General features: G+C 41.2%; 1 protein-coding gene across 2 annotated transcripts in view; it reads right to left on the bottom strand.

The window, feature by feature from the left end:
- Positions 1-25,132, bottom strand: part of RANBP17 (RAN binding protein 17) — a 432,717-nt gene that overhangs the window by 4,718 nt on the left and 402,867 nt on the right. For both annotated transcript variants that reach the window (XM_017960123.2, XM_017960124.2), the window contains one exon: positions 1,292-1,390. In XM_017960123.2, coding sequence (XP_017815612.1) covers positions 1,292-1,390 — 99 coding nt within the window. The remainder of the gene's footprint in view (positions 1-1,291; positions 1,391-25,132) is intronic.

Below are 25,132 nucleotides of genomic sequence, written 5' to 3'. Positions count from 1 at the left end.
GCCTTTTCTTTTCTGCTGAGGACTGTGGGCTTTTATACAAACACAAGCTCTGATGCTAAACACAGCTCCTAATCATTGGAAACAGCCTAATTTCAGCACAAAGACAACATTTTGCCAGTCATGCATTTATTCTTCCAAGCCCAAAAAGCATGATATTTAATTTCTATCATACATTAAAACAGCTTACATCAGAAAACACACATAATTAATATGTAGTCAGACTAATACTTAAATACTATATATCAGAGACATTATACTTAAACCACAATGTCTTACTGAACAAGATTGGGAATGCACAAAACTACTTATTTTTCCCTTTTATAATGATGCAGTGACTCACACCAAATAGAAAATTATTAGTTTTTCATCCTAAACGGTGAAATATTGCCTCCATCAGTAAAGTATAATATTGTGATGTCATAAGCTTTTTCCAAACACTGAATTTGCCCTTATTCCCTCTCAATCATTTTAAAAGAACTGCTCTCTTTTATAGAGCTTGGATTTAAATCACAATAACACCGAGGGAAGATGAATGACAGTGCTACTGAATGTGGCTAAAATTGGATACTTCAGCACAGGTGAATGATGAGACAGCTCTTCTCTTTTTGATATATTTTCTTCTTCTATTAGTTTCCTTCCAAGGCTGGGATTTTAGTTTGAATTTTAATGCATGCAGCTGCCTCTAATCTCACTGTCTTTTTCCCCAGTACTATCTTAGTGTATAGACAATTCATTCTCCCAAGCTGTAATGCACTGTTCCTACTGACTACTAGGGAGATGCATGGGTTCAACAGGAAGCTGGAGAGGCTTGGGAGGTAGCCCAGGTGGTGAGTCCTCTAAAGAAGCTGGAGACGTGTGCTCCCCAGATGAAGGCTGCTGGTTCTGTGAGGAATCCCTGATGGGCTGCTGCTGCCACCATCTAGGGCAGTGGGGATCTCAGATATAAAGAGTGTCAAGGAAGGCAAAAAGGGTTGTTGCTCAGAATTCTCCTGGAATGGGGGGAGTGGAGTGAGGACAAGCTTGAAACACTACTGAGCAAACCACCCAGCTGGTGAGCGGGAGCTCTGAGCTCCAGAAGCACTTGTTCTGAGGCCTCTGCTTACCTGAAGAAGATCTAAGACCTTTGGGGAAGGGCCTTGTAGGGGAATACAGCCTCACGGAGTTCTCAAGGTCCCAGTTCAAACTCAGTTGGCTCTGCTCCTCTGTCCTTCATCATCACAGCTCACCCTAGTTTACAGCTGCTCTCTTCTCCCAGGGACCACCTCCCGTGACTTCCTGCAATCACACTCACCTTCTCATTGAGCAGGATGAGCCCCAGGAGAGGCCTGGATACTGACCACTGGTTCCGACAGTCTTCAAAGACAATGGTGTTCATGAGGACAGACATCATCTAGAAGATAGAGTCACATAAAGACTGAGATGCCCTGGCTCAGAGTCCCCCTAATCCCAGGCCTTCCATGTGCTCAAATTCCACCCCTCCATCTTGCTAACAGCTATGAAAGCTCTTCCTGGACAAACAGCCTAGACTCTAGCTTATAATGTTGCCTGTAGAAACTATTGGCAAAGACCCCCAGCTAGCTCCCTGTGGAAGAGCTTCTACCTCTGAAAGCCTTGGTGAGAATATTCCAGATAGGCAGAAGTCAAGAGGTCACTGAGCTAAGATGATCAGTCCCTGTCTCTCAAACCTGATACGCTTTCCTCTATGCTAGGGCACCAGGCAAAAGCTCAGCTCACCTTCCTGTCTGCCTCCCATTTCACCTAAGAGGTCATGTTATACAGATGAAATCTCTCCATGGCCCCTCTTGGAGAGAGGGAGGGGAAAGGGACACATTCCATGTGACCCTGGAACATCATGTTTCCTGCTGGCTTAGGCTGTTCAAGGTTTCTCTTCACTCTTCGTTCACTAATTCACTCACTCACTCATTCATTCCTACATGTACATTCCTCATCCGTTCTCTTAAATTCAGCCTGTAAGACCCATAGGGGAGATAAGATAATACAGGCATTTATCACAACCTCTGACCTTAAGTAGCTTGAAACCTCCTGGGGGAGACTACTCAGGAGAGAAATAACAGGAAATAGGGCTGGGCAAGGTGCAGTGGGCATGTAGAGGAAGGAGGGATGATTCTGGGTCCTTGAGGAGAAGTCAGGGAAGACTCCATGGAGAACATTTAAGGAGTTCATTATAAATGTGTTCTAAGCAGAGAAGGCATCAAAAAAGGAGGGCGGGGATGCACACAAAGGGTTCTGCAATGGTAAGAAACTCAGCATGACAGGAGAGAAGAGAGGTGGGCCAGAGGAGAGACGCTAGTGCCAGACTGGAAGACCCTGCTGAGGAATCTGGACTTCATCCTGATGGTAGCGGGGAGTTAGTGATATGTTTGCAGCAAAGGTGGAGACATGCTCTGATTTGCATTTAAGAAAGATCTCTTTGGGGACATGTAGAATGTGTACTGTGCAGGTGAAACTAAAGGAGGAAGACGAGGGATGAGGCTGCTGCAACAGTCCAGGCAAGTGGCTGTGAAACAGGTTTCTGTCATTCATGTGGAGCTGATGATACAGTTTCTGCTTCTTGGACTCTTTACCTCCTACCTCTAAGCTCTTCTGTTCCCACAGCTCCAGAACTCCTTTCCCCCAAAGAGGGCAGGGGAAATGGCCGTTATGTGGCAAAGATCACTGCACACACCATTCCTTATTGGGCTTCGGTGACCTGGCTTGTTTGGAACACAGCTGGTTTTGTCCTCTGGTATTTTTTGAAATCCAGTTTACCCTGTGATATCAGGCAAGTTACTGAATCTCTCTCTCTGTGTCTCAGTTTCATTAATTATAAGGAGGGAAATAATAATCCAGCACAAGGAAGCTCTGAGAATCAAATGAGATAGTGTATACAAAATGCATTGCAAAGAGTAAAAAGTGCTATAAACATTTAAGGTATATAGTAACAGTAATGAGCTTTTTTGCAGTTCTAAAAGTCTGCCATTCTATACATCATCATAACAATTAGGCTGGTTGCAAATGAAATCTGCCACTTGCGTATTTATTCCATGTCCAGTCTCTTTGGGGAGAGGCTAGGACTTAAGCTTGGGATGTTGAACATCATTTGCAGATCACAAGTTTCCATGTACAATCTAACAAGCCACCCAAAGTCATAGAGCCACAAATTACACTGACAAGCAAAACTAACAGATCCATCTAGACAGTCTAAAATATTATGGGCTTCACAATCTGAAGGCAGAATGGATAGTTTAATGGAAAAGATTAAAGTTAGAGGCACCAAATTCCTCCAGTAACTGACAAAGCATCTTGAAGTGATGCACCAATTACTTTATACGGTTCTCCTGTGTATTCATTTGTCTGAATGCATGTATTTATGTCTGTAATAAGTAAGGAGATGTTTGAATAAAACAGTTTTCTAAAAATAAAGTTGGTTAAAATGGGTGATTTTTTTTTCTTTTTTATTCTTCTGGAAATATGAAAATTAGTGAGCAAATCTGCTTAAATGGTACTGACATGGCGGCCCATATCCAGAATTATTTTTTGTAATATCTTACAGTAGGGTATGGGGGAAACAGCCAACCAATGGGGGCAAACTCCTTTGCAGAAGGAGCATGTGGAAGAATACTGGATGAAATGCTTAAGTACAGAATCACTTCCCAGGTCATATGAAATCTCTAGTGGGAGGCTTTCTGTGGTTAACGACACAAATACATGAATACTGAAAGGAGACAGTTCTTGACAATTCTGCACCACCCGGCCCACAGTGAGTCACAAGGCACCATCAGTATTTGGTACAAGGAGTGGCTGTGTGAACTGAGGCTCCAATCCTTCAACTTCTGCTCACTTCCAATACTGCTACAGGGATGGCTGGAATGGCTGTTTCAAATCTGCCCAACTTCTAGAGGTCTAGATCTAAATAAAATAAAATTAAACAAATGTGCCCAACATAGGCTACATTTTCTAGGGCCTATGTCTGAAAACACATACAGTATCTACTGCATTTAGGGCCTATGTCTGAAAACACATACAGTATCTACTGCATTACCCTGAGCAGCTATTCTGCCAAACCAGGGAAGGGCCCATTTCTGAGGCAGAGTTGTAGGACTTGCTCCACTTAGGAAAAGCACACTCCACACTGCCTCAGGTGTTTCCTCATTCTCCTCCATCCTTCCCACAGGATTTGGCAGGAGTTTTAGGAAATTTCTCTCAACGAAGAGAAACCAGCGTGGTATGGTAAAGCCAGGCTTTGGAGCCAATCAAAATAGAATCCCAATCTGGCCCTGCCACTTAACTTGAGACATCGGGCGAGTCATTTCACTTACTTGAGACTTTATTTCTTTACATATAAAATGGAGGACAGTAACAGCTACTTCAAAGGGCTGCTGTGAGGAATAACTTCTCTGACATATATCAAGCATTTGACACCGTGCTTGCCACATAGCAGGCATCAATCTACTGCTCCTTTACTGCTACTGCAGCTACTCTCTCTGGCCTAGCCCAGTGGAATTTCATGGCTCAATGAAGGGCCCCAATTCATGTCCTGATGAGATACAGATCAATGAGATTATAGTCTCTTCACAACTATCTAACTTTGTTGAGGGTTGCTGTAAAACACAGACACATATACAACGAAAATAGGAAACAGTTCAGAAAGCATCATTATTTGATCTGGCACATGTATTTGTAAGGATTTTGAACGACAATGTTTCTGTTGTTCTGAAAACCTGTAATTCTAAATAAAACACAAAATGACAAATATTTGACCTGGAAAAGTAAAACAAAGCAATGTTGTGTGATCTGTATCTCTGTTCATTCCCCAGCTCCTCTCTTACTCTTCTACCCTAACATGGGATGTAAAGCACAAGCATAAAGCAAATTGGACTTTCCTACCCAAATATGCTGCGTCATACTTTCTTTCATTTTTTTTTTTTTTTGAGATGGAGTCTCGCTCTGTTGCCCAGGCTGGAGGGCAACGGCACGATCTCAGCTCACTGCACCTCCACCTCCCGGGTTCAAGCGATTCTCCTGCATCAGCCTCCTGAGTAGCTGGGTTTACAGGCACATGTCACCACACCCAGCTAAGTTTTGTATTTTTTTTAGTAGAGACGGGGTTTCACCATGTTGGTCAGGCTGGTCTCGAACTGCTGACCTCATGATCTGCCTGCCTCAGCCTCCCAAAGTGCTGGGATTATAGGCGTGTGCCCACCGTGTCTGGCCCGAGTCATACTTTCTCTATGGCAAGGCGGTAACTAAATGCTCACTTTATATGTATGTATGTATGTATGTATGTATGTATGTATGTATGTATCTATCTATCTATCGAGACAGGATTTCACTCCTATCACCCAGGTTAGAGTGCAGTGGCGCGCTCTCAGCTCACTGCAACCTCTGCTCCTGGGCTCAAGTGATCCTACTGTCTCAGCCTCCCAAGTAAATGGGACTACAGGCATGCACCACCACACCTGGCTAATTTTTCTATTTTTAGTAGAGATGGGGTTTCACCATGTTGGCCTGGCTGGTCTCAAACTCCTAACCTCAAGTGATCTGCCTGCCTTGGCCTCCTGAGGTGCTGGGATTACAGGCATGAGCCACGGCACCCAGCCTGTTCATTTTTATTTTTAGAGATAGGGTCTCACTCTGATGCTCACGCTGGAGTGCAGTAGTGTGATCATGGCTCACTGCAGCTTCAAACTCCTGGTCTCAAGCAATCCTTCCACCTCAGCCTCCCAAAGTGCTAGGAGTGAGCCACCATGCCTGGCTGAAATGCCCAATTTAAACCACTTCTGTTCTGTCTCCTGCTGAAATAGAATAGACAAAGATGTGGCTTGTGTTGGATGCTTTACTGCTAAACAGTGAACTGTATTTTTTTCTAAGAAAGTTGAAGGCTTAGTGTGTCTAGAATCTGATGGCTGGACATTATCAAAGAGCAGGATGGTTGGAGAAAGAGGAGCAGAGGCTGAGAAAATGGAAAAAGCCAACTTGAATGAGTACAGGGTGATGACTGCAATGGCAGCGGGGTGGGGAGACCAGACTGCAAACTCCTGTGGTACTGTATCCCCAGGGCCTAGGGTTAGGCACTGGCACACATCAGAGATTTAGGAAGGAGCAACTGAAAGAGTAAATACATAAATGAATAAATGCAAAAGGATGAATGACATATCAGAAGGTAAAGTATAAAGAGCTAAAGAGATGAAAGGGCACTATACAGAAAACAGGGAAGTTCTTGTCTTAATCTATGACTAAAACTTAAAATGATTACCTACTGGAAGTAATACATTGTTCATTTGCAAGGATCTTGTTTTTGTGTGTACAGCCTGAGAACTCTTCTATGCCACTGCTGTCCTATAGCCAGCTCGAGAGTGCCTTTGTAGGGACTTGCAGGTTGCAAAGGTCAAAGGCCTGGGCACCATCATTGCTAATGACAAGAACTTTCACCTAAGAGTAGGCTGTGCCTGACAAGTATTCACACCACCCAACAACAGTAATAGCCCTCATTTATGGAGCATCATCTGGGTGCTCAGTGCTCTGCTGCACACTTGCAGACACTGTCTCTAATCCTCAACTAACTGTGGGAAGTTGATATTATTCCCATTTTATAGACTAAGGATCTGAGGTTCTTGGCAAATAAGTAACTTGATCAAGATACTGCAGCTACCAGGATGTGAAGCCGAACCAGGATATGTGCATAGGTCTGCCTAAGTCCAACATGCCAGTCTGCTGGCTGCCACTGTCTTGCTGTCTGTGTGAGGACCAAGAGCATCAGCATAGTGGCTGAGGCAGTACGACCTACTGCACATCTGGAGGACTGATGGTGTGACAAACAAGGCTCATTTCTGGCCATGGCTCATTCTTCCACCTTCAGTGAGTCTCTTAGATATGTGGTCCATGTGTACCTCCTCTGGTCAGACACCCTGCTGCCTACTGGTAAGTGAGGCCACCACTGAAATTCTTGTGCTTAGAATCCAAGGTAGTGGTTCCTGGAGAGTTCTCAGCAGACCTTCCTGCCTCCCACCTAAAGCTCAACTCTCACGACGAACAATGGCAGCCTTAACAGGCTGTCTCTGGAAAACGGTCCACTGAACATTTTGATAAAAATAATGGTTTTCCTCCCGCCAAGAGTACCATGTACACAGCAATTTAAATTAACATAATGGGAAACATTAGTAAATTAAGCCAATTTCCTTTGAGTTATAATACTCCCTATAAAGTGAACACTTTTCATTGTTAATTTTAAGCATACTGAATAATATAACTAAAAAAGTTCCATAAAGTTCTAAGAAATAGAAAAAAATTCAGACTATTCCCTCCTGCTCCCTATTTGTACCATAAAGACAAAACTGAAGCTAAAATGATGATATGAATCCTGGTCCATCCTGGTCAACATGGCGAAACCCTGTCTCTACTAAAAACACAAAAATTAGCCAGGCGTGGTGGCTCGCGCCTGTAATCCCAGCTACTCATGAGGCTGAGGCAGGAGAATCGCTTGAACCCTGGAGGCGGAGGTTGCAGTGAGCTGAGATCATGCCACTGCACTCCAGCCTGGGCAACAGAGTGAGACTACACCTCAAAAAAAAAAAAAAAAAAAGAAAAAGGAGGCTCTGGTTTAGGCGAAGGAAGGACAGACCAAAAAGACAGACCAAAGAAAAGGTGAGAGACCAATGACAAAGCATCCCTGTGTCTGGATCTGGATAGGGGGTGGGGTGGGGGAGGGCAGAGGACAAAAAAAGGATGATCAGAGCTGTGCCCAATAGGGTATGCACCATAGAATAGGGTAACTTAATCTGTTAATCTTTCTTTTTTTTTTGAGATGGAGTTTTGCTCTTGTCACCCAGGCTGGAGTGCAATGTTGCGACCTTGGCTCGTTGCACCCTCTGCCTCCGGGGTTCAAGCGATTCTCCTGCCTCAGCCTCCCCAAGAGCTGGGGCCACAGGCACGGACCACCACACCCAGCTGATTTTTTTTTTGTATTTTTAGTATAGATGGGGTTTCACCATGTTGGCCAGGCTGGTCTCGAACTCCTGACCTCAGATGATCCGCCCACCTCAGCCTCCCAAAGTGCTAGGATTACAGGGGTGAGCCACTGCACCCAGCCAATCTATTAATCTTAATTTGTCAGCCTTAATGGGAAGAGGAATAGGATACAAGATTATCTGTACTTCTGACCAAGCTAGATTGTCCTTCATTCTGATGCAATAAGTTGGTTATGTTTTGAGGAACAACCAATAATAAACGCATCTAAGTTTCAAGAGCTGCTTCTGAGTCTCAGGAATTTTCTGGTACTTGTCATTGGCCTTTCAGAAGGTCAATAAAAGAGAAGGGGAAGGCTGGCCCCAACAAAAACAATAAAACAAAAACAAACAAACAAACAAACAAAAAACATGATTGCTTACAGTACAGTAGGATTTGAAAAAGCAGAGAAACCTACCCATCTCCATAGCAATTTCACCTAAGCTCCATGCCCTGGTTGGAGACCCAGGATTAGGCAAAATCTGAGTGCTGCTGAAAGACAAAAAGCTTCCAGATTTTCAGGGTTTGTGGAAGTAAGGGAGTTTCTGTCATTTTGAAATGCTGTTCCTGAGGTCATGTGTACAGCAGATATTGAAATGCGATCCTGCTCAAATTAGATAACAGTTATCTTTAGGGAAAAGAAATCAATTGTTCTCTCTATCTGCTATTCACCTATGTGATATTAGTGGAATGCTATGAAAAATGAACATAATGGATAAATAAGCATATAATTAGTTATATTTTCCTGCCTGGATTAACTAAGTTCTACCATCTAAGTTACATTAAATTTTAAAATTATCTCTATATATTAAGAACATTACTAGTGCTTATAGTGTTTTTGCAGTCTTATAATAAAAATATTTAGCATTTTAAATAAAAAAAAAGTCAAATGAAATGCAGGATGAGGTGAGCCTCTCTTTTAAAGAAACAAGACTGCAATCAATTACGGATGACCTGCTCTCCCCCGGAATCATTGGGGATCCCTGCCAACTTGTTCTTTGCACAATGCTAGCCTTGCTCTTAAAAAAAGAAGCTTCTTACCTCAAAAGCACCTCAGGACCAGGAAACTCAGCTGGTTTTGGTCATACATTAGCACTGCATGCCTCTACATCTAAACTGAAAGCATCCCCCACTCTGCCATCCCCTCCTTACAGAAAGCTAAGGGACGCTTTCGTTCAAAGTGATTAATTGCTTCAAAAATGAAAAAAACTCTTCCAACTATTGTTAAATCTAAGGAAAAACACAACTTAGTGTTGCTGTTTCAATTTACTCTATTACCAGCATCACCCCTAGTTCTCCAAACATGCATTTTAATCCCAGTTTACTGGGGAAAGAATTACCTGTCAGTCTCCTGGCTTATAAGAAAGAAGATAAAGTTAGAATGAAACTTCAGGATTAATTAATTGAGAGTACTGCATGTAATGTGTCTATTCTGAATGTTACTGCACACATCACAATGAAAGCAGTTTTATTTTCCATGCTTGAAATAAATTATGATAAATAATTCATTTCAATGGCAGAGATGTACTGTAGAGCAACAGCAACAAAATTGACGACACTACACCACTGTGAGTCTCATTCCTGAATCTTCATTATCCATTTGAAACTTTTTACGAGTAGTAAATCATATTTCAAGTGGCTGCAGATCTCATAAAGCAGCTTGCTGCATTAAAATAAAACCAGAAAACCTGGGGCATTGGAAGGCTGCAGGGTTTGCCACTCAGCACTATTTGGGAAACTCTTTTTCACTCTTGCCAATAACAAACAGAACACTTTTCAATTTGATGTAAAAATTAAGGATTACTTGTCAAAAACACCATCTAAATTTCCTCTGGGCAGGAAAGTTGGGAAGATCTGTATTTTTGAGCAATAATTTTCAACTCCAAAGCCACTTTCCCCTAATTTTTATTCAAGTGACCCTTATTTTTAGTTCAAGGTACTTCCTAAACGACTACCACATAGGTTCTAGAACCTCTAATGGCCTATACCAGCCTCTGGGGGTCCCCCAACTAGCAAACAATGTGTGCAAGCTTAAGAGAGTCTAAGAAAGGTGCATGTGCTCTGATTCTATCTAAAAAGACCAGCCTATCGTCATAGGATAGGTGATTTTAAGTTGAATCTTAAAAGATGCGTAGAGCATTATCTGGGAAGAAGTATATATTTGGAAGAGGAAATAAAATGAGAAAAGCCACTGGAGACAGAGATTGGCATATTTGAGGAACGAACAGTCCATACCCAGGAGGTTTTTGAAAGAGACCTTTTGAGTGGCAGGGAGTAGATCTGAGGGGCAAGGAGTAGAAGACTGGGCTTGGTCCAGGCTATAAAAGGGCTTCTATGCCATGCTGAATATAGAAATGAGTTTGGGCTAATACATGAAGGGTAGCCTTCAAAGAATTTTTGAGGAGAAGGTGACATGATGAGGTCTGCCATTCAGAACAATACTGATTAGGTTCTGGAGAATAGCAATTACGGGTAAGTACTGGAGGCAAGGTAACAAGTTTAGATATTGCAAGAAGTTCAAAATGAGGGGAGTCAAGGGGTAGCGTAGCAGAGACAGAGAGAAACGGTCAGAATCCTTGACTGCATACCCCGTTTTCTTCCCAATGAAATATATCTAAGAAGCATAATCTTAGAAACACACTGAAGCTGTGAATAAACTCAGAGCTTTAGGAACATGGCCTCAGGCCAGGCGCGTGGCTCACATCTGTAATCCTAGCACTTTGGAGGCCAAGGTGGGCAGACTGCTTGAGTTCAGGAGTTTGAGACCAGCCTGGGAAACATGGTGAAACTCCGCCTTTACAAAAAAATACAAAAATTAGCTAGGTGTGGTGGTGTGTGGCTGTAGTCCTAGCTACTTAGGAGGCTGAGGTGGGAAGACTGCTTGAGCCCTGGAGGCTGAAGCTGCAGCGAGCCATGATCATGCCACTGCACTCCAGCCTGGGTGACTGAGTGAAATTCTGTCTCCAAAATAAATAAAATAAAATAAAATAAAATAAAATAAAACAAAACAAAAAGAACATGGTCTCAAAGTAAAGACTTCCAATGAAGAGAAGGATGCCAGACTGTTCCAGAAATGCTACATGTAGTGTAGACGTGGCTGCTGTTTAGGTGGCTGTAGCAATGAACTGAATCCTAAGCAATGTACATATGCATCACAGAGATGACTACAAGCACACGTTTATATTAAATATTCAATGATAAAGTAAACTCTAACTGAGGCCATTCAAAATCAAGGAAGGGAGTGGGGAAACAGCAAGGCATGTTGCTAAACAGTTATCAGACATTTCCCAATTAATATCGTACTTCACAACAGAACAACATAAGCATAATGGCACCAGGGCAACTCATGCAGTCATCAAAGCAGAGTGCAATGAATATTGTAATGTACCAAGGAGAAAGAGTCTGGGAGAGAGTCCAAGAAATAGAAACTCTCAGAGACAGAGTCAGACACAAAAACAGAGATGTGGAGAAAGAGATGTGAGTCAGAGACACTGCTTCCCCAGTCTCTTTCTTTTCAATGGCCTCAGTTAGAGTGTACTACTGAATAATATAAACATATGCTTAATCTCTGTCGTGGATATGCATACTGCTTAGGGCTCATATATGCACGTGAACACTCAATCACCATGCTCATGAACTACAAAAGGATCCAAAATGTTTTCATTTTTTCATATGGGGAAAAAATTATTCTTGTGGACAATTCAGTGGACCCTTCAGAAATACTTTCCATTAAATAGTAGAGTTTCTATTTAAACCATGCAGAATCTTCAGATTTGAGAGTTTTTATTTACAGTTATCTAATGGCATAGAAAGTGCTGGCCAAGAGGCCAGGGAGATGATTCAAAGATGCTACTTAGATTTGGAAGCTCTTTTTCCTTAATAATTACAAAGAGGGCCCAAGGAATGCTAGTGACTGAAAGTGTTGGGAACTGAACCTCATTCCTCAATTAAACATTTACTGACCACCTAATTTGGGCAAGGCTCTGTGTCAGACCCTGGAAATATACAGATGAACAAGTCACAGTTCCAGCCCTCAAAGAGCTTACAGTTGAGTAGGGGAGGAGATACGCCGTACAGAAACAATGGCAGAAGATACAGTAAGTGGCCATAAACAGAAGTTTACACAGGAGGCTTTTAGAAACCAGAGGAGGCTAACCCTGCCTAGGGGTGGAAGCAGCCAGGGATGGCTTCATAGAGAAGGTGACATTTGGATCTGTTGTTGAGAGTAAGAGAAGTTTGACAGTCAGGCAGGAAGAAGGACAAGCAGGTGCAAAGGTTTGGAGAAGAGTTTGGGGGAATGATGAGCAGTTCTGTGGGAATGGAAAGGGTGGATGGGGAGTACTGGTGGCAGATGAGGGTGATTACATAGGCTGGGCGCAGATCTTGTGTGCAGGAAATGGGGTGCCATTAAAGTTGAATAAATCTTTCTGGCAGTGATGTGGTAGTGAACTGCTGGTTTAACCATTCTCCACAGGGTCTGAGCCTTTAGGAGGTCTGGGCCATCTGACTTTTCCCAAGAAGATGCAGCTTTTGGCCGGGCGTGGTGGCTCATGCCTGTAATCCCAGCACTTTGGAAGGCCGATGCAGGTGGGTCACCTGAGGTCAGGAGTTCAAGACCAACCTGGCCAACATGGTGAAACCCCATCTACTAAAAATACAAAAAATTAGCCAGGAGTGGCGGTGCGTGCCTATAATCCCAGCTACTTGGGAGGCTGAGACTGGGGAATTGCTTGAACCAGGGAGGCAGGGGCTACAGTGAGATGAGATCATGCGAATACACTCCAGCCTGGGCAACAGAGCAAGACTCCATCTAACAATGACGACGACAACAACAACAACAACAACAACAAGATGCAGCTTTCTTCCTTTTCTAGGATTGGGAAGCCACAGGCACAGAAGCTTTCCTGCTTGGCTCCTGTGCCTTGGTCAAGAGGACACTTCTTGGGTCCTATCTTGCTAGCTCTGTTGCCAGTACTCTGAGAAATGGCACTGACATTACTTCCCTTGGCCTATAGCACATAACTTAATAGTGTACCCTGTCAGGAATAGTTCTGTTTATCAGGAAGCTTTTTATTGATGTTCAACCTTCATTTTCCCTTTCTTAATATTATTCCATTATGCCAATACTCTATTGTGCCATGCTAAGTAATTCCCTTTCCTTCTTGGCATTTACATCTTCCAAGTATTTATAGACTTATCAAATGCCCCATTTAGTTGTCACTTAGGTAAGCTATACATATTTAGCTTCTTTAATCTGGCCCTATAAGCCAGCCCTTCCATTCTCCTAAATCACTTGAGTTACTTTCCTCCAGATTTCTGTCAATTTGTTTTCAGACTCTCTGCAATGCGAGGGGCCCAGGAAAAAGATGAAGTTGGCGGGGGAGGGCTTACTCTCTTGAGGGGTAAGTGTACTAATGGCCTAGCGTGGAACTTCTGCCCTTAAAGTGCCATCTCCAAAACAGGCTAAGCCTCAGGACGGACTATGAATGCCTCTTGTTATCTACAAGGTTTCTTTAACCTGTGTATATCTCAAGTCAATCATATTCTATTATTAGCTCTTTTTACGTGCTAGGTGCACACATGTAACTACATACTTACTGAGTACCTACAGTGTGTCTGGTACTGTGCAAGGGACTTTTCCTTCTGTCTTTTCCCCTCCCTCTTCATTTCTCATACTTATTCACTGCTCAAGGAATTTCTGACCTCCTACTGTGTGTCAAGCACCATTGGACGGAATTGGATGAAGTGTGGTCTCTGTGGCCTTAAGGGCTCATGTAACCTTAGTATTTATTAATCTTTTACTGCCCACCCATCAAGTTGTTTCCTTCCAGTCTTAAGGGGTTCAGAGAGATCCCTAAATGCACTTATCTCTAATTGATGCTTTTAGTTCCCTGACCTTAGTGGAACTTGTTTGCCCCATTTAAATAAGAAGCCACATTAAATATGGGCATTCACACAGAGCTCTTTTTTAGGGTTTTCTTTCTGGCAGGTTGCCTTGGTGCCTAAGAGATTTCTCTTCAGACCTTGCACTTTTCATCACCGTCTTTCTTGGGAGTTTATTTGACATTTTTTGTTTATAGGATCTCAACTAAGTATGTACTCAAATGTTTTCCTTTTCCATGGTACCAGTGTTCCAGACTATAGAGTAGGCTGAGGGAGTGATGGACTGGGAGAGAATCGAAGACAGTGAGTCTTAACTAAAGTCTGGGCATGACACCACAGGAGGCAGTGGTTCAGCTCTCTGATCCTGGAGGCCAGTTCAGGTAAGCTATAGAATTCCCTTGGGTGAGGTGGTGTTATCTTCCAAGAGGTGGAGTAACTATTCCAAGGACATACAGTTAGCAAATAGTATAACTGGTATTCAAAACCAGGTATACCGACTGCAAAATCTGTCTGCTCTGATGGTTGTAAAATAGAAAGTCTCAACAAATATGGAGAATTTGCAATTTAGAAAGGAGGATGAAATTTCCATCATTTGAAAGCACTCAGTCTATATGCTTCTCAGCATGCTAAAGGATAGAGAATTAATAAGCAAGAATTCTAGGTTGCAAAGCATAAGAGGCAGCATTAATTCATGAAAGGACAGAGGATTAAGGAACCTCTTTTTACCTTGTTCTTCAAATAGGGATAAGATTGCAAACAAACAAGGAGTCTTCCTCAACACACTATATAAACTCACAGCTCCATCAGTGGCTACTGCTCATTAAACTTTCCATGAGTTAAGGCCAGGTGTGGTGGTGCACACCTGTAATCTCAGCACTTTGGGAGGATGAGGCAGGTGGATCACTTCAGCTCAGGAGTTTGGGACCAGTCTGGGCACTATGGTGAAACCCTGTCTCCACCAAAAATACAAAAAAATTAGCTGGGTGTGGGGGTGCACAACTGTAATCCCAGCTACTTGGGAGGCTGAGGTGAGAGGATCATTTGAGCCTGGGAAACAGATGTCGCAGTAAGCTGAGATTGTGCCACTGCACTCCAGCCTGGGTGACAAGGTGAGACCCTATTTAAAACAAACAAACAAACAACCCAAAAAACAACTTTCCATGAGTTAAGAGAAATGAATGTAAAGGTTGGATTCACATTTCCAGCACTCTACAGCACACGATACTTTGGGAATCACATAATTTAACCTCCAACTGTGTGTAAAAACCAGTAATAACTGTAAAATAAATAAGTCATGCAATTTATTAAGCCTAGTCTTACTTTATACTGTGCCATTCTTTGAAGAAATTCAAGGAGCTTCTCACACCACTCACAATTCCACCAGAGTAATGAAGGCAGGGGAAACCTTCTCATTTACTCTGCTGTCTCTCTTAGACAAGGATGAAAGGGTAAGAAGAAATGCCACAAAGAAATAGGTTGGCCGGGCGCGGTGGCTCAAGCCTGTAATCCCAGCACTTTGGGAGGCCGAGGCGGGTGGATCATGAGGTCAGGAGATCGAGACCATCCTGGCTAACACGGTGAAACCCCGCCTCTACTAAAAAATACAAAAAACTAGCCGGGCGAGGTGGCGGGCGCCTGTAGTCCCAGCTACTCGGGAGGCTGAGGCAGGAGAATGGCGGGAACCCAGGAGACGGAGCTTGCAGTGAGCTGAGATCCGGCCACTGCACTCCAGCCTGGGTGACAGAGCGAGACTCCGTCTCCAAAAAAAAAAAAAAAAAAAAAAAAAAGAAATAGGTTAAGGCCCTGAGAAACCTTAGTGTGGTATTATGAAAACTGTGTGAGATCTAGTGATAAGAAGCCTTAATTATAATCTAGATGCCACTATTTCCTAGCTGTGGGACTTGGGCAAGTTCTTTCACACATCTCTGAATCTCTGCATAGGTCTCTCATACAGTCACTGTGGGATTACATTTGTTGATGTACCTAGACTCCCCAGTTAAAAAAAAAAAAAATCCATGTTGGCCTTATCTCCCTGTTAGGGTTATTGTGAGAATTAGAGACATTATGTATGAAGACATTATATGAATGGGAAGAATTATGAGGTACTATGGTTTGAATGTGTCCCCCAAAAAGAACATGTTAGAAACTTAATCCTCAATGTAACAGCATTAAGAGGTGATTAGGCATGAGGGCTCTGCCTTCATGCTTGGATTAATGCCATTATTTTGGGATTGGTTCTTTATAAAAGGTTGAGTTTGGCCTCCTGGTGCTCTTTCTTGCCCTTCCACCCACCTCCATTAGATGACACAGCAAGAAGGCCCTTGCCAGATGCAGACTCTTGACCGTGGGCTTCCTAGTCTCCAGGACTGTGAGGCAAATACATCTCTGTTCATTACATATTACCCAATCTATGATATTCTGCTATAGTAGCACATCATGGACCAAGAAATTAGATTTATTTTCATTTTGGCCATTGCAAGGCAATGCCTGAAGTATGCAGGAGGAACACGTAAGAAAAAAGTCAGTTTGGGCCGGGCGTGGTGGCTCAAGCCTGTAATCCTAGCACTTTGGGAGGCTGAGATGGGTGGATCACGAGGTCAGGAGATCGAGACCATCTTGGCTAACACGGTGAAACCGCGTCTCTACTAAAAAATACAAAAAAACTAGCCAGGCGAGGTGGCGGTCGCCTGTAGTCCCAACTACTCGGGAGGCTGAGGCAAGAGAATGGCGTAAACCCGGGAGGCGGAGCTTGCAGTGAGCCGAGATTGCACCACTGCACTCCAGCCTGGGCGACAGAGCGAGACTCTGTCTCAAAAAAAAAAAAAGATTCTTTCGGCTGTCAGGACAGAGACTACCTCTGATAAGACTTAGGTCTATAAGGGGTAGTTTGACCCCGGACAAGGCAGTGCAGTCAAGTCTCTCAAGGGCTCAGAACCATGGACAAGGCAGCTGGCAGGGTATTTCTCAGTCTTTTTCTTTCTCTGGGGCTGCTTGGCCTCTCCTTTGAGATCCTCAGCATGTCTGCTTCTTTTTTCTCTCCTCTAAGACTGGCTATTTCTCTGAACATATGGCAGGGAATGGCTGCCTCATGGCTCTTGAGTTTTCAAGTCTTCAATTTAGGTGAGGACTAGTGGCTCACCAGCATCTTTACAATTTTTTTTTTAATAATTTTTTTTTTTTTTTTTGAGACGGAGTCTCGCTCTGTCGCTCAGGCTGGAGTGCAGTGGCATGATCTTGGCTTACTGCAACCTCCACCTCCCAGGTTCAAGCAATTCTCCTGCCTCAGCCTCCTGAGTAGCTGGGATTACAAGCACATGCCACCACATCCAGCTAAGTTTTGTATTTTTTTAGTAGAGACAGGGTTTCACCATGTTGGTCAGGCTGGTCTCGAACTCCTGACCTCATGATCCGCCCGCTTTGGCCTCCCAAAGTGCTGAGATTACAGGTGTGAACCACCACGCCCGGCCAATTTAATTTTTTTGTAGAGACAGAGTCTTGCTATGTTGCCCAGGCTGGTCAGGAACTCTTGGCCTAAAGCAATCCTCCTGCTTCAGCTTCTCAAAGTGCTGAGATTACAGGCATGAGCCACTGTGCCTGGCAACCAGCATCTTTTAAGTGCCAGTTTCTAAATCTAGGGAGGAAAGACTCTAACTGAGCCAGCTTGGGTCAAGTGTCTAACTCCTGTCCAATCAGTTCTAAAAAAGAAAAAAAAAAGTCCTAAGCTCAAGGACTGAAGACTCAATTTAGTTCTTGATTGAAGAATGCTGTATGGCTCTTCCTGCCACTCTTCCATCCCTGCCAATCCTGTTTCTAGGCCAGTTAGTTACTAGTACTGTATAGTGGTTAAGAGCACAGGTTCTAAGGCTGAGCACGGTGGCTCAAGCCTGTAATCCCAGCACTTTGGGAGGCTGAGACGGGCGGATCACAAGGTCAGGAGATCAAGACCATCCTGGCTAACCTGGTGAAACCCCGTCTCTACTAAAAAATACAAAAAACTAGCTGGGCGAGGTGGCGGGCGCCTGTAGTCTCAGCTACTCGGGAGGCTAAGGCAGGAGAATGGCGTAAACCCGGGAGGCGGAGCTTGCAGTGAGCTGAGATCTGGCCACTGCACTCCAACCTGGGCGACAGAGTGAGACTCCATCTCAAAAAAAAAAAAAAAAAAAAAGGCACAGGTTCTGCTACTTACTAGCTGTATGATATTGGGTGAGTTATTTAACATCTCAGAGCTATAATTACAATATTTTGATTATAGAGTGGAGATAAAATACCTATCTCACAGAGTATTGACGTAAATAGAAATATATACATGTATATACATATACGTATACATAAGGCACTTAGCACACAGCCTAGCATATAATTGATTCTACTGTTTTTTCATCATAATCATTCTCATTAAACTTCTCTGTCTGAGCCTGAGGTTTTCCTTCTATAGTAATGTCTTACATCTCAGAAACCCTGCAGGAAACAAGGCTTCTGTTACAGAATGAAGGAAAAGCTTAGGTCTTCAAGAAGGATGTATGAAGGTTCCTTGGAATGTTAAGAAAACATTACTGAATCATTATTTTCTGGCCAAGGTAGCCATCCTCTTTGTGGTAGTCACACAAATTTATGATCTGTCTGGTAAGTCCTGGGCCAGCTTCGTGTGATGCAGGGAGACGATCCTAGGTGTCATTTTCTTATGTCACAGAAACGCTAAGAGTAGAAAGGCTGCACTTGTATCAAAACTTGGGAGTGCAAGTGAAATCCTAAATAACTTCTATTTGTGAAATAGAGATAAATGCTGCTATCTGTGTTATGTTAGCATAAAGACAAAGATGTTCTCTGCAGTGCTTCTTTTTCTGAGAATTCTTAAGGGAAAAAAAAAAAAGACAAACCAAAAATCACTGAACGTCAACAGATAAAACCAATTCCTTTTGAGTACATATTGTTAAAAGCTTCCCAGAGTCGGGGTTAGTATTTAATTTATGGGTCAGAAATTTGCCTTGCAGAGGTTTTTTTTTTTTTTTTTTTTTTTTTTAAAGATACATTTAGTGAATTCTTTTTGTTCTTAATTTAAAATAATAGCAATTATGCCGGCCACTATTAACGAAGAGGCTAAAAACCATTTTGGTTGCCATTTGCCGTACTGGTGAGTGACTGTTATAAAGCATGCCTAATTATTATTGGGCTAACCCTGTGTAGCTGTGCTTTCTTCCCTTATGAAATATTCTATATCTGCTTTACATGAATGTGAGCAAAAAGGTATGGCTGTTGTTCATTTTTCACCACTCCCTTGCTATCCTGAGAACATTTGTTGCAGACTAATAACTAAACTGTAGGTAAAAGAGAGATGACAGATTACAGTCCCCTTTAATTCATAAGGAAAGCATTTGGAGCCCCTGAGAATACCAAATCAAGCCACTGGCACCCAATGGCTTCACACTAAGTTCCAAACCATATCATATTTTTTAGTTTAAAGACAAAGTCAAATGGATATGTGGCTTATTTATTCCAAATTCTTCTTCATGAAGAGCTGCCTTCTTTTTTTCTTTTAGCTCCTTGTAAAACATTATAATTCCCCTATTCTATAAACATACAAATATAATTGTAAAATGACATCATTCTGTTTTCATTTAATTACCCCTGAAATGCTTTCTATTTAATATTCATTACTCAAAAGCTAATTTAAAAGAGAAAGAGATGTGACTTACTCAAAAAGATGTACTGTCATTCACAGCAATAGTTATCTAATATACAGAAGTTAATAAAGCAGATTAATCTACAAGTCCCTTTAAGCCATTCTTGAGTTTTGAACAACTGCCTCTTTGACCTTTCACCTCCATGCTGTGCACCAGTAGCAGGTGCCAGCTGAACAGAAATTATGGCTGCTGTGTTTGGACGCAAAATCTTTTCTTACTTTGCTTCTGACCAGCAGCTGACCCTGTAGGAGTGATTGTTTCTGGTGCCGGCCTAAAGGCTACATAAACCAGTAGCAGATAAACAAAAGGCTACATATACCAGCTGCCTTGCCTAAGGGTACTATCCTAGACTGACACCTCCACTCCTTCTTCAGCGTTCCAAATTGCTCCTTGTTTGTTTCCATACATGCATTTCATCCATGTTATTTTGTGTGAGGGGTGGGGGTAGGGGAAGCCCCCCTCAAAACAACAACAAAAAAACCCTCTGCTCCCCGAACTTGACTTTTGAGTATTCCATGTCAAACTGTGCCATTATAATGCTAATCCAGGCCTGATTTAGCAACTTTAATAAGAGGCTAAACCCTCTTGTAATTAGATAATAAAATTTTATTATGTATTTTAATATTAAAAGTCTTAAAATCAAACTCTTCAAATCATACACTGGCACAAAACTAAGGTGCTTACATATCATAGCCTCAGAAAATGGGAACCTGAAAAAGCACATTGTGGCTAATTTTTCATTCTCAGAAATGTAAACATGGAATTCCTATGTGGTAATAGTGAAAGCTCCAATACTCTTAATTATGTACAGGGAAGAATGAATCTATTCAAGTATGAAGCACACTGTACCATTTCCAGCAACAGCATGAGATGACTTTGACAGTTATTTCTTGGATACAAATTACACAAGTATAAAAACAATCCCCATAATGATTAAATGCAGTTATGTACATAGGAGAATACCAGTGCAAATGGTAACATATTTAAATAGTTTTCCTTCATTAAAAAAATTATATATGATATTAAACCATCAATCACTGCTGAGGCACAGGAGTTTAAATGTATTGTCACTGGCTGAAATAAATGACTTGGAGACTGGATTCTGGCTCACTCAATATGGTGTCTTTGCTGTTGCTTAGTCACCCAACTCTCTGCTGGTTTGGGTACATCTGGTGGATTCCATCCCTTTCAATTAATAAGGCAAGTTATGCTATCAATGGGTTACATCTTTAAACTGTGCTTAGAGGTCGAAAAACACATGTCCTAGTGGGGGTTGGGGTGGGGGTTCCTCTCTGTTCTGTTAACCATTTGGAACAATATCTGAAGTACTTTTTTCTTTCTTCACCCATGTTTAGAATAAAATTTTCTTTTAGAATTTCAGCAAGGTTATTCTGTAGTATATTATGATATAATCTTAGCATTTCCATTTGGTTTATTATGTAGCAGTCTATCACTACACTAGGTTTGATACTTAAAATTACTGCCTGCGATCATACTTCTGAAAACTAATATTTTGGGGGTTTACTCTGCAAATACTCATTGACTATCATGAAGTGTCAGGCTCTGCTGGGTGCTGGGACAAGTATCAGGACGTAGGTGATCTTTGAGAGAGGAAAAAGTCACTCTATAAATATGTATTCTTATGGCTACAATGTTAATTTGATGACTTATACATCAATAACAAATATATTTTTAAGCGTTTTTTGTTTTAAAATGCCATTTTTTGTTACTATTGAGATAGTCATTCATCAAATATTTCTATAATAAAAATTAAATTAAAATGGCAAAGATATGGTTAATAACAAAGGATCTGGACTAGATTATTCTTGTAAAGATAGGTAAGTACTTTTATAACATCACACGTAAAATGTCACCTTAATATTAAAAAAACTAGTGTTTCTCTATTTTTAAAATTATAAACATTAACTTTCTAAACTGATCTCTTGAGGCAATGGTCACAAATTTTTCATTCTTAAGAGGTTTACTCTCTTTTGGACTTTTATTACCTGGTTGTTACCTAGATACTTTTGTCCAGTCCCAGACCTCTTAAATATTTAATTTTGATCCTTAGTAGTTAGATTTTGTACACACACACACACACACACACACACACACTTGACCAAACTAAACTCTATTTTTATCTTAAACAAACCTGGCTATTTTGAAGAAAAAGAAAGTTTGAAAAGTATTGAGTGAGTTTCATTTCATCTCCTGTTTCTTGTATTCCTTGTGTGCAAAGATGTAACCCAAAAGTGATAAAATAGTCCCTTTAAGTTCAAGTAGACAAGTAAAGTAAAAGCAAGAGCAAAATAAACTAAGAACCCCCAAAGCCCTAGATTAAGTAAAATCAAAATAACTATATCCTTTTAAAACTAACCAAAAAAGTATGCTTAAAAAGTTAGCAAAAAACCATACAGAAATAAAAATATCACTGCAGCAGTGCTGTATGGGATGGCTGTGAGAAATACAAGGTATCATGCATTGGGAGATCTTAGTTCTGAAATTTCTTAAGATTCTATACTACAGAAGTGGAAAGCTGGTATCCAGGCATACAGTGTTGTCCCGCCAAGTGTTTCTATTTTTTTTTTTTTTTTTAATTTTCAATCAGTGGCCACATCTAAAAATCTGAATTTCTGGCTGTTCTTCAAGGGAGAAATTTCAATGTATCTGGCAACACTGGGTCTGACCTTCTTATAAGGCAACAATAGGCTGGAGGTGTGCTGAGGCTGCCCCCTTTAGACAGAGACGTGCACTCAACTTTAGGATTCCTTCCTGTCTACCTCATTCAGGTTTTTTGCTTCTTGGCCCTATAGGCATCTTAGTTTGTGACACCTGGTATAGTTATAATGGATAGGAAAGTGAGAAGGAGGCTCAAAGGAACTCAGGTATAGATTCAGACTTTAAGAATGACCACTGATAGAGTTAATGGTACTCAACAGCAGAAATTTCCTTTAGGAAACAGAAGCAGTTTACAACCAGAAAGAGGTTAAAAATAGCATTCTACGCTCATGAATCAGGGGTGAAAGTCAGGACAGTGAACAGAGATGTGCTGGATACGGGAGAGAGATGCAAAGCACATGTTGCTTTCCTATCATCATTTCACAGCTGCCATATAGATTCTGTCCTAGAAAAATCAGGTTAAACCTCAAGAGCTACCTCGGAGGCATTAAAGAAAAGTCACAAAGGACATTATAACACAGCTGTACTACTAGATTCTGATCTTCTCAAGACTACATGTCCTACTACATTATATACCTTCAACATCTGGCTATAAAATTAATGAATGGGTGTGGGCGTAGAATAAGAAAGTGGAAGCTTGGTTAGGTCTGCCTTGGTGGTGGTGGGAGCCACAGGGCTTTTTTTGCAGCAGCTGGCAAAGCCACCTCCTTCTCCTTTGCCCGCTGCCTCTCTGGGTCACTGCCCATCTGTTTTGTCCTGGCTGTAGTATAATGCGGGGGTATAGAATGACTGCTTTAAACCATTCTACCTTAAGGATGGCCCCAGTGGGACTTACTGGAAGCTCAACTTGCCTCATTTTATGTGCTCAAAACATACGTACTTTAGATTAGAAGCCACTAAACAAAGGAACAGAGATAGCTTTGTGTTTAAGCATGTGAACCCTAGAGTTAAACAGATTTCAGTTAAAATTTTAGTTCTTCCAGTTACTGACTTTGTGACTTTGGGAATGTTTCCTAATTTTTTTGTGCCTCAGTTCCTATATCTGTAAAATGGTAATGATAATACTACACCTTCACAAAGATACTGTCATGATTAAACCAGATAATGCATACGTAAGTAGGTTAAGCTAGTGCCTGCACATAGTAAGCACTTACATTTGAAAAGTTTTATTCCTTAAATTTCTAAATTTTAAAGCTTTTATTTTAGGTTCAGGGTACATGTACAGGTTTGTTATCTAGGTAAACTGCATGTCACAGGGGTCTGGTGTACAGATTACTTTGTCATGCAGGTAATAAGCACAGTACCCCCATAGGTAGTTTTTTGATCTTCACCCTCCTCCAACTCTCTACTCTCGAGTAGGCCCCGGTATCTGTTGTTCCCTTCATGTCCATGTGTACTCAATGTTTAGCTCCCACTCATAAGTGAGAACATGCTGTATTTAGTTTTCTGTTTCTGCATTAGTTCGCTTAGGATAATGGCCTCCAACTCCATCCATGTTGCTGCAGAGGACATGATCTCTTTCTTTTTGATGGCTGTGTAGTATTCCATGGTGTATATGGTGTATATATGTACCACATTTTCTATCCTGTCGATCACTGATGGGCATTTAGGTTGATTCCATGTCTTTGCTATTGTGAATAGAAGCACGTACATTTTGCCAATATTATTTTTTTCCCACTATGTATATGCATAATATATGCATTGATTGCTGTTAAAACCAAGATTGTAGCACCAGGTGCAAAAACTATGTTATGTAATTTGAGTTCCTATTTTCCAATTTCAGTGTCATTAATAATGACATATCCCTGGCTTCCTTTAAACTTTTTAAATCCGTTATTACCTGATCCAGTTGTGAATGTTCTTTCAGTTTGTTTTTGATATCAATATACTACTGTATTATTGAGAATAAAGTTGTAAATCAACCACAGTGAGCTAATGGTTTACATAAAGAGCATACTTTTTATTTAAGGATCACTAGAAAAGTCTTTATTAACATTAGAACATCTGACTATTCTTTTTAAGAGGACAAGAGATATGACTGTATTTCATCTGCTTAAGTGTTTTTGACTGTAAGAGTCTTGCTAAGGTTCCTGTAGGCCAAAATCTCAACATCAGTTAAATATGCGACTGCATTTTCTCCTACTTAGTATTATGGAATGGAATCTTAAGTATGAAAGATGTCTTGTATAGTATGTCAAAATGTTGAGCAATATCATTTCAGTCTAAACACAGAAATGAAAAAAGAGCAGATGATTTCCCTTTTGCTGTAATTCACTTTGGGATGCATGTCATGAAGAGCACTATACAAAAGCAATTTTCATTGATTGACTGACTGATTGAGGAAAAGGGTGAATGTTCTTTCAGCTTAAGTCCCTACTGAAGTATGATTTTTATAGCTCCTGACAGCTCTTCACAATTTGTAGTTAAATGCCATGTTAGCAAAAAAAAAAAAACCAAAAACCAAAAAACAAAAAACAAACAAAAAAAAACACACACACATAAAAAGGAGGGAGAAAAGGGAGAGAAAGAAAATCACAATTAGAATTTCTTTTGGATTTCAGTACAGTTGACTTGAGCAAAATAGATAAATAGACGAGAGTAAGATGAATTCAACCCTAACTGCTCTAATTCCTCTATGCAATATATTAAGGTTTTCAAGACTATAATTGCTAAAAATACCCCTTTTAACAAATTAATTGCATAATAGTCCTTGTTACATTTCTGCGGAAGGTGCTACAATTTCTAGAGCAATTAGTTTTAACTGGAATTCTGATTTAGAGAAGCTTTCAGGATCAGTGTCTTATTCTAATAATCTCACAAATTACATATAACTATGTGTTATGGATACAAATACTTACTGACCAGTGATGAAACTGAAAAAATTT

This window comes from Papio anubis, chromosome 5 (genome assembly GCF_008728515.1).
Source record: "Papio anubis isolate 15944 chromosome 5, Panubis1.0, whole genome shotgun sequence".
Classification (NCBI taxonomy): Eukaryota; Metazoa; Chordata; class Mammalia; order Primates; family Cercopithecidae; genus Papio; species Papio anubis.
The sequence above is the reverse complement of the archived record's forward strand: the minus strand, read 5'-3'. Positions and strand labels throughout refer to the sequence as shown.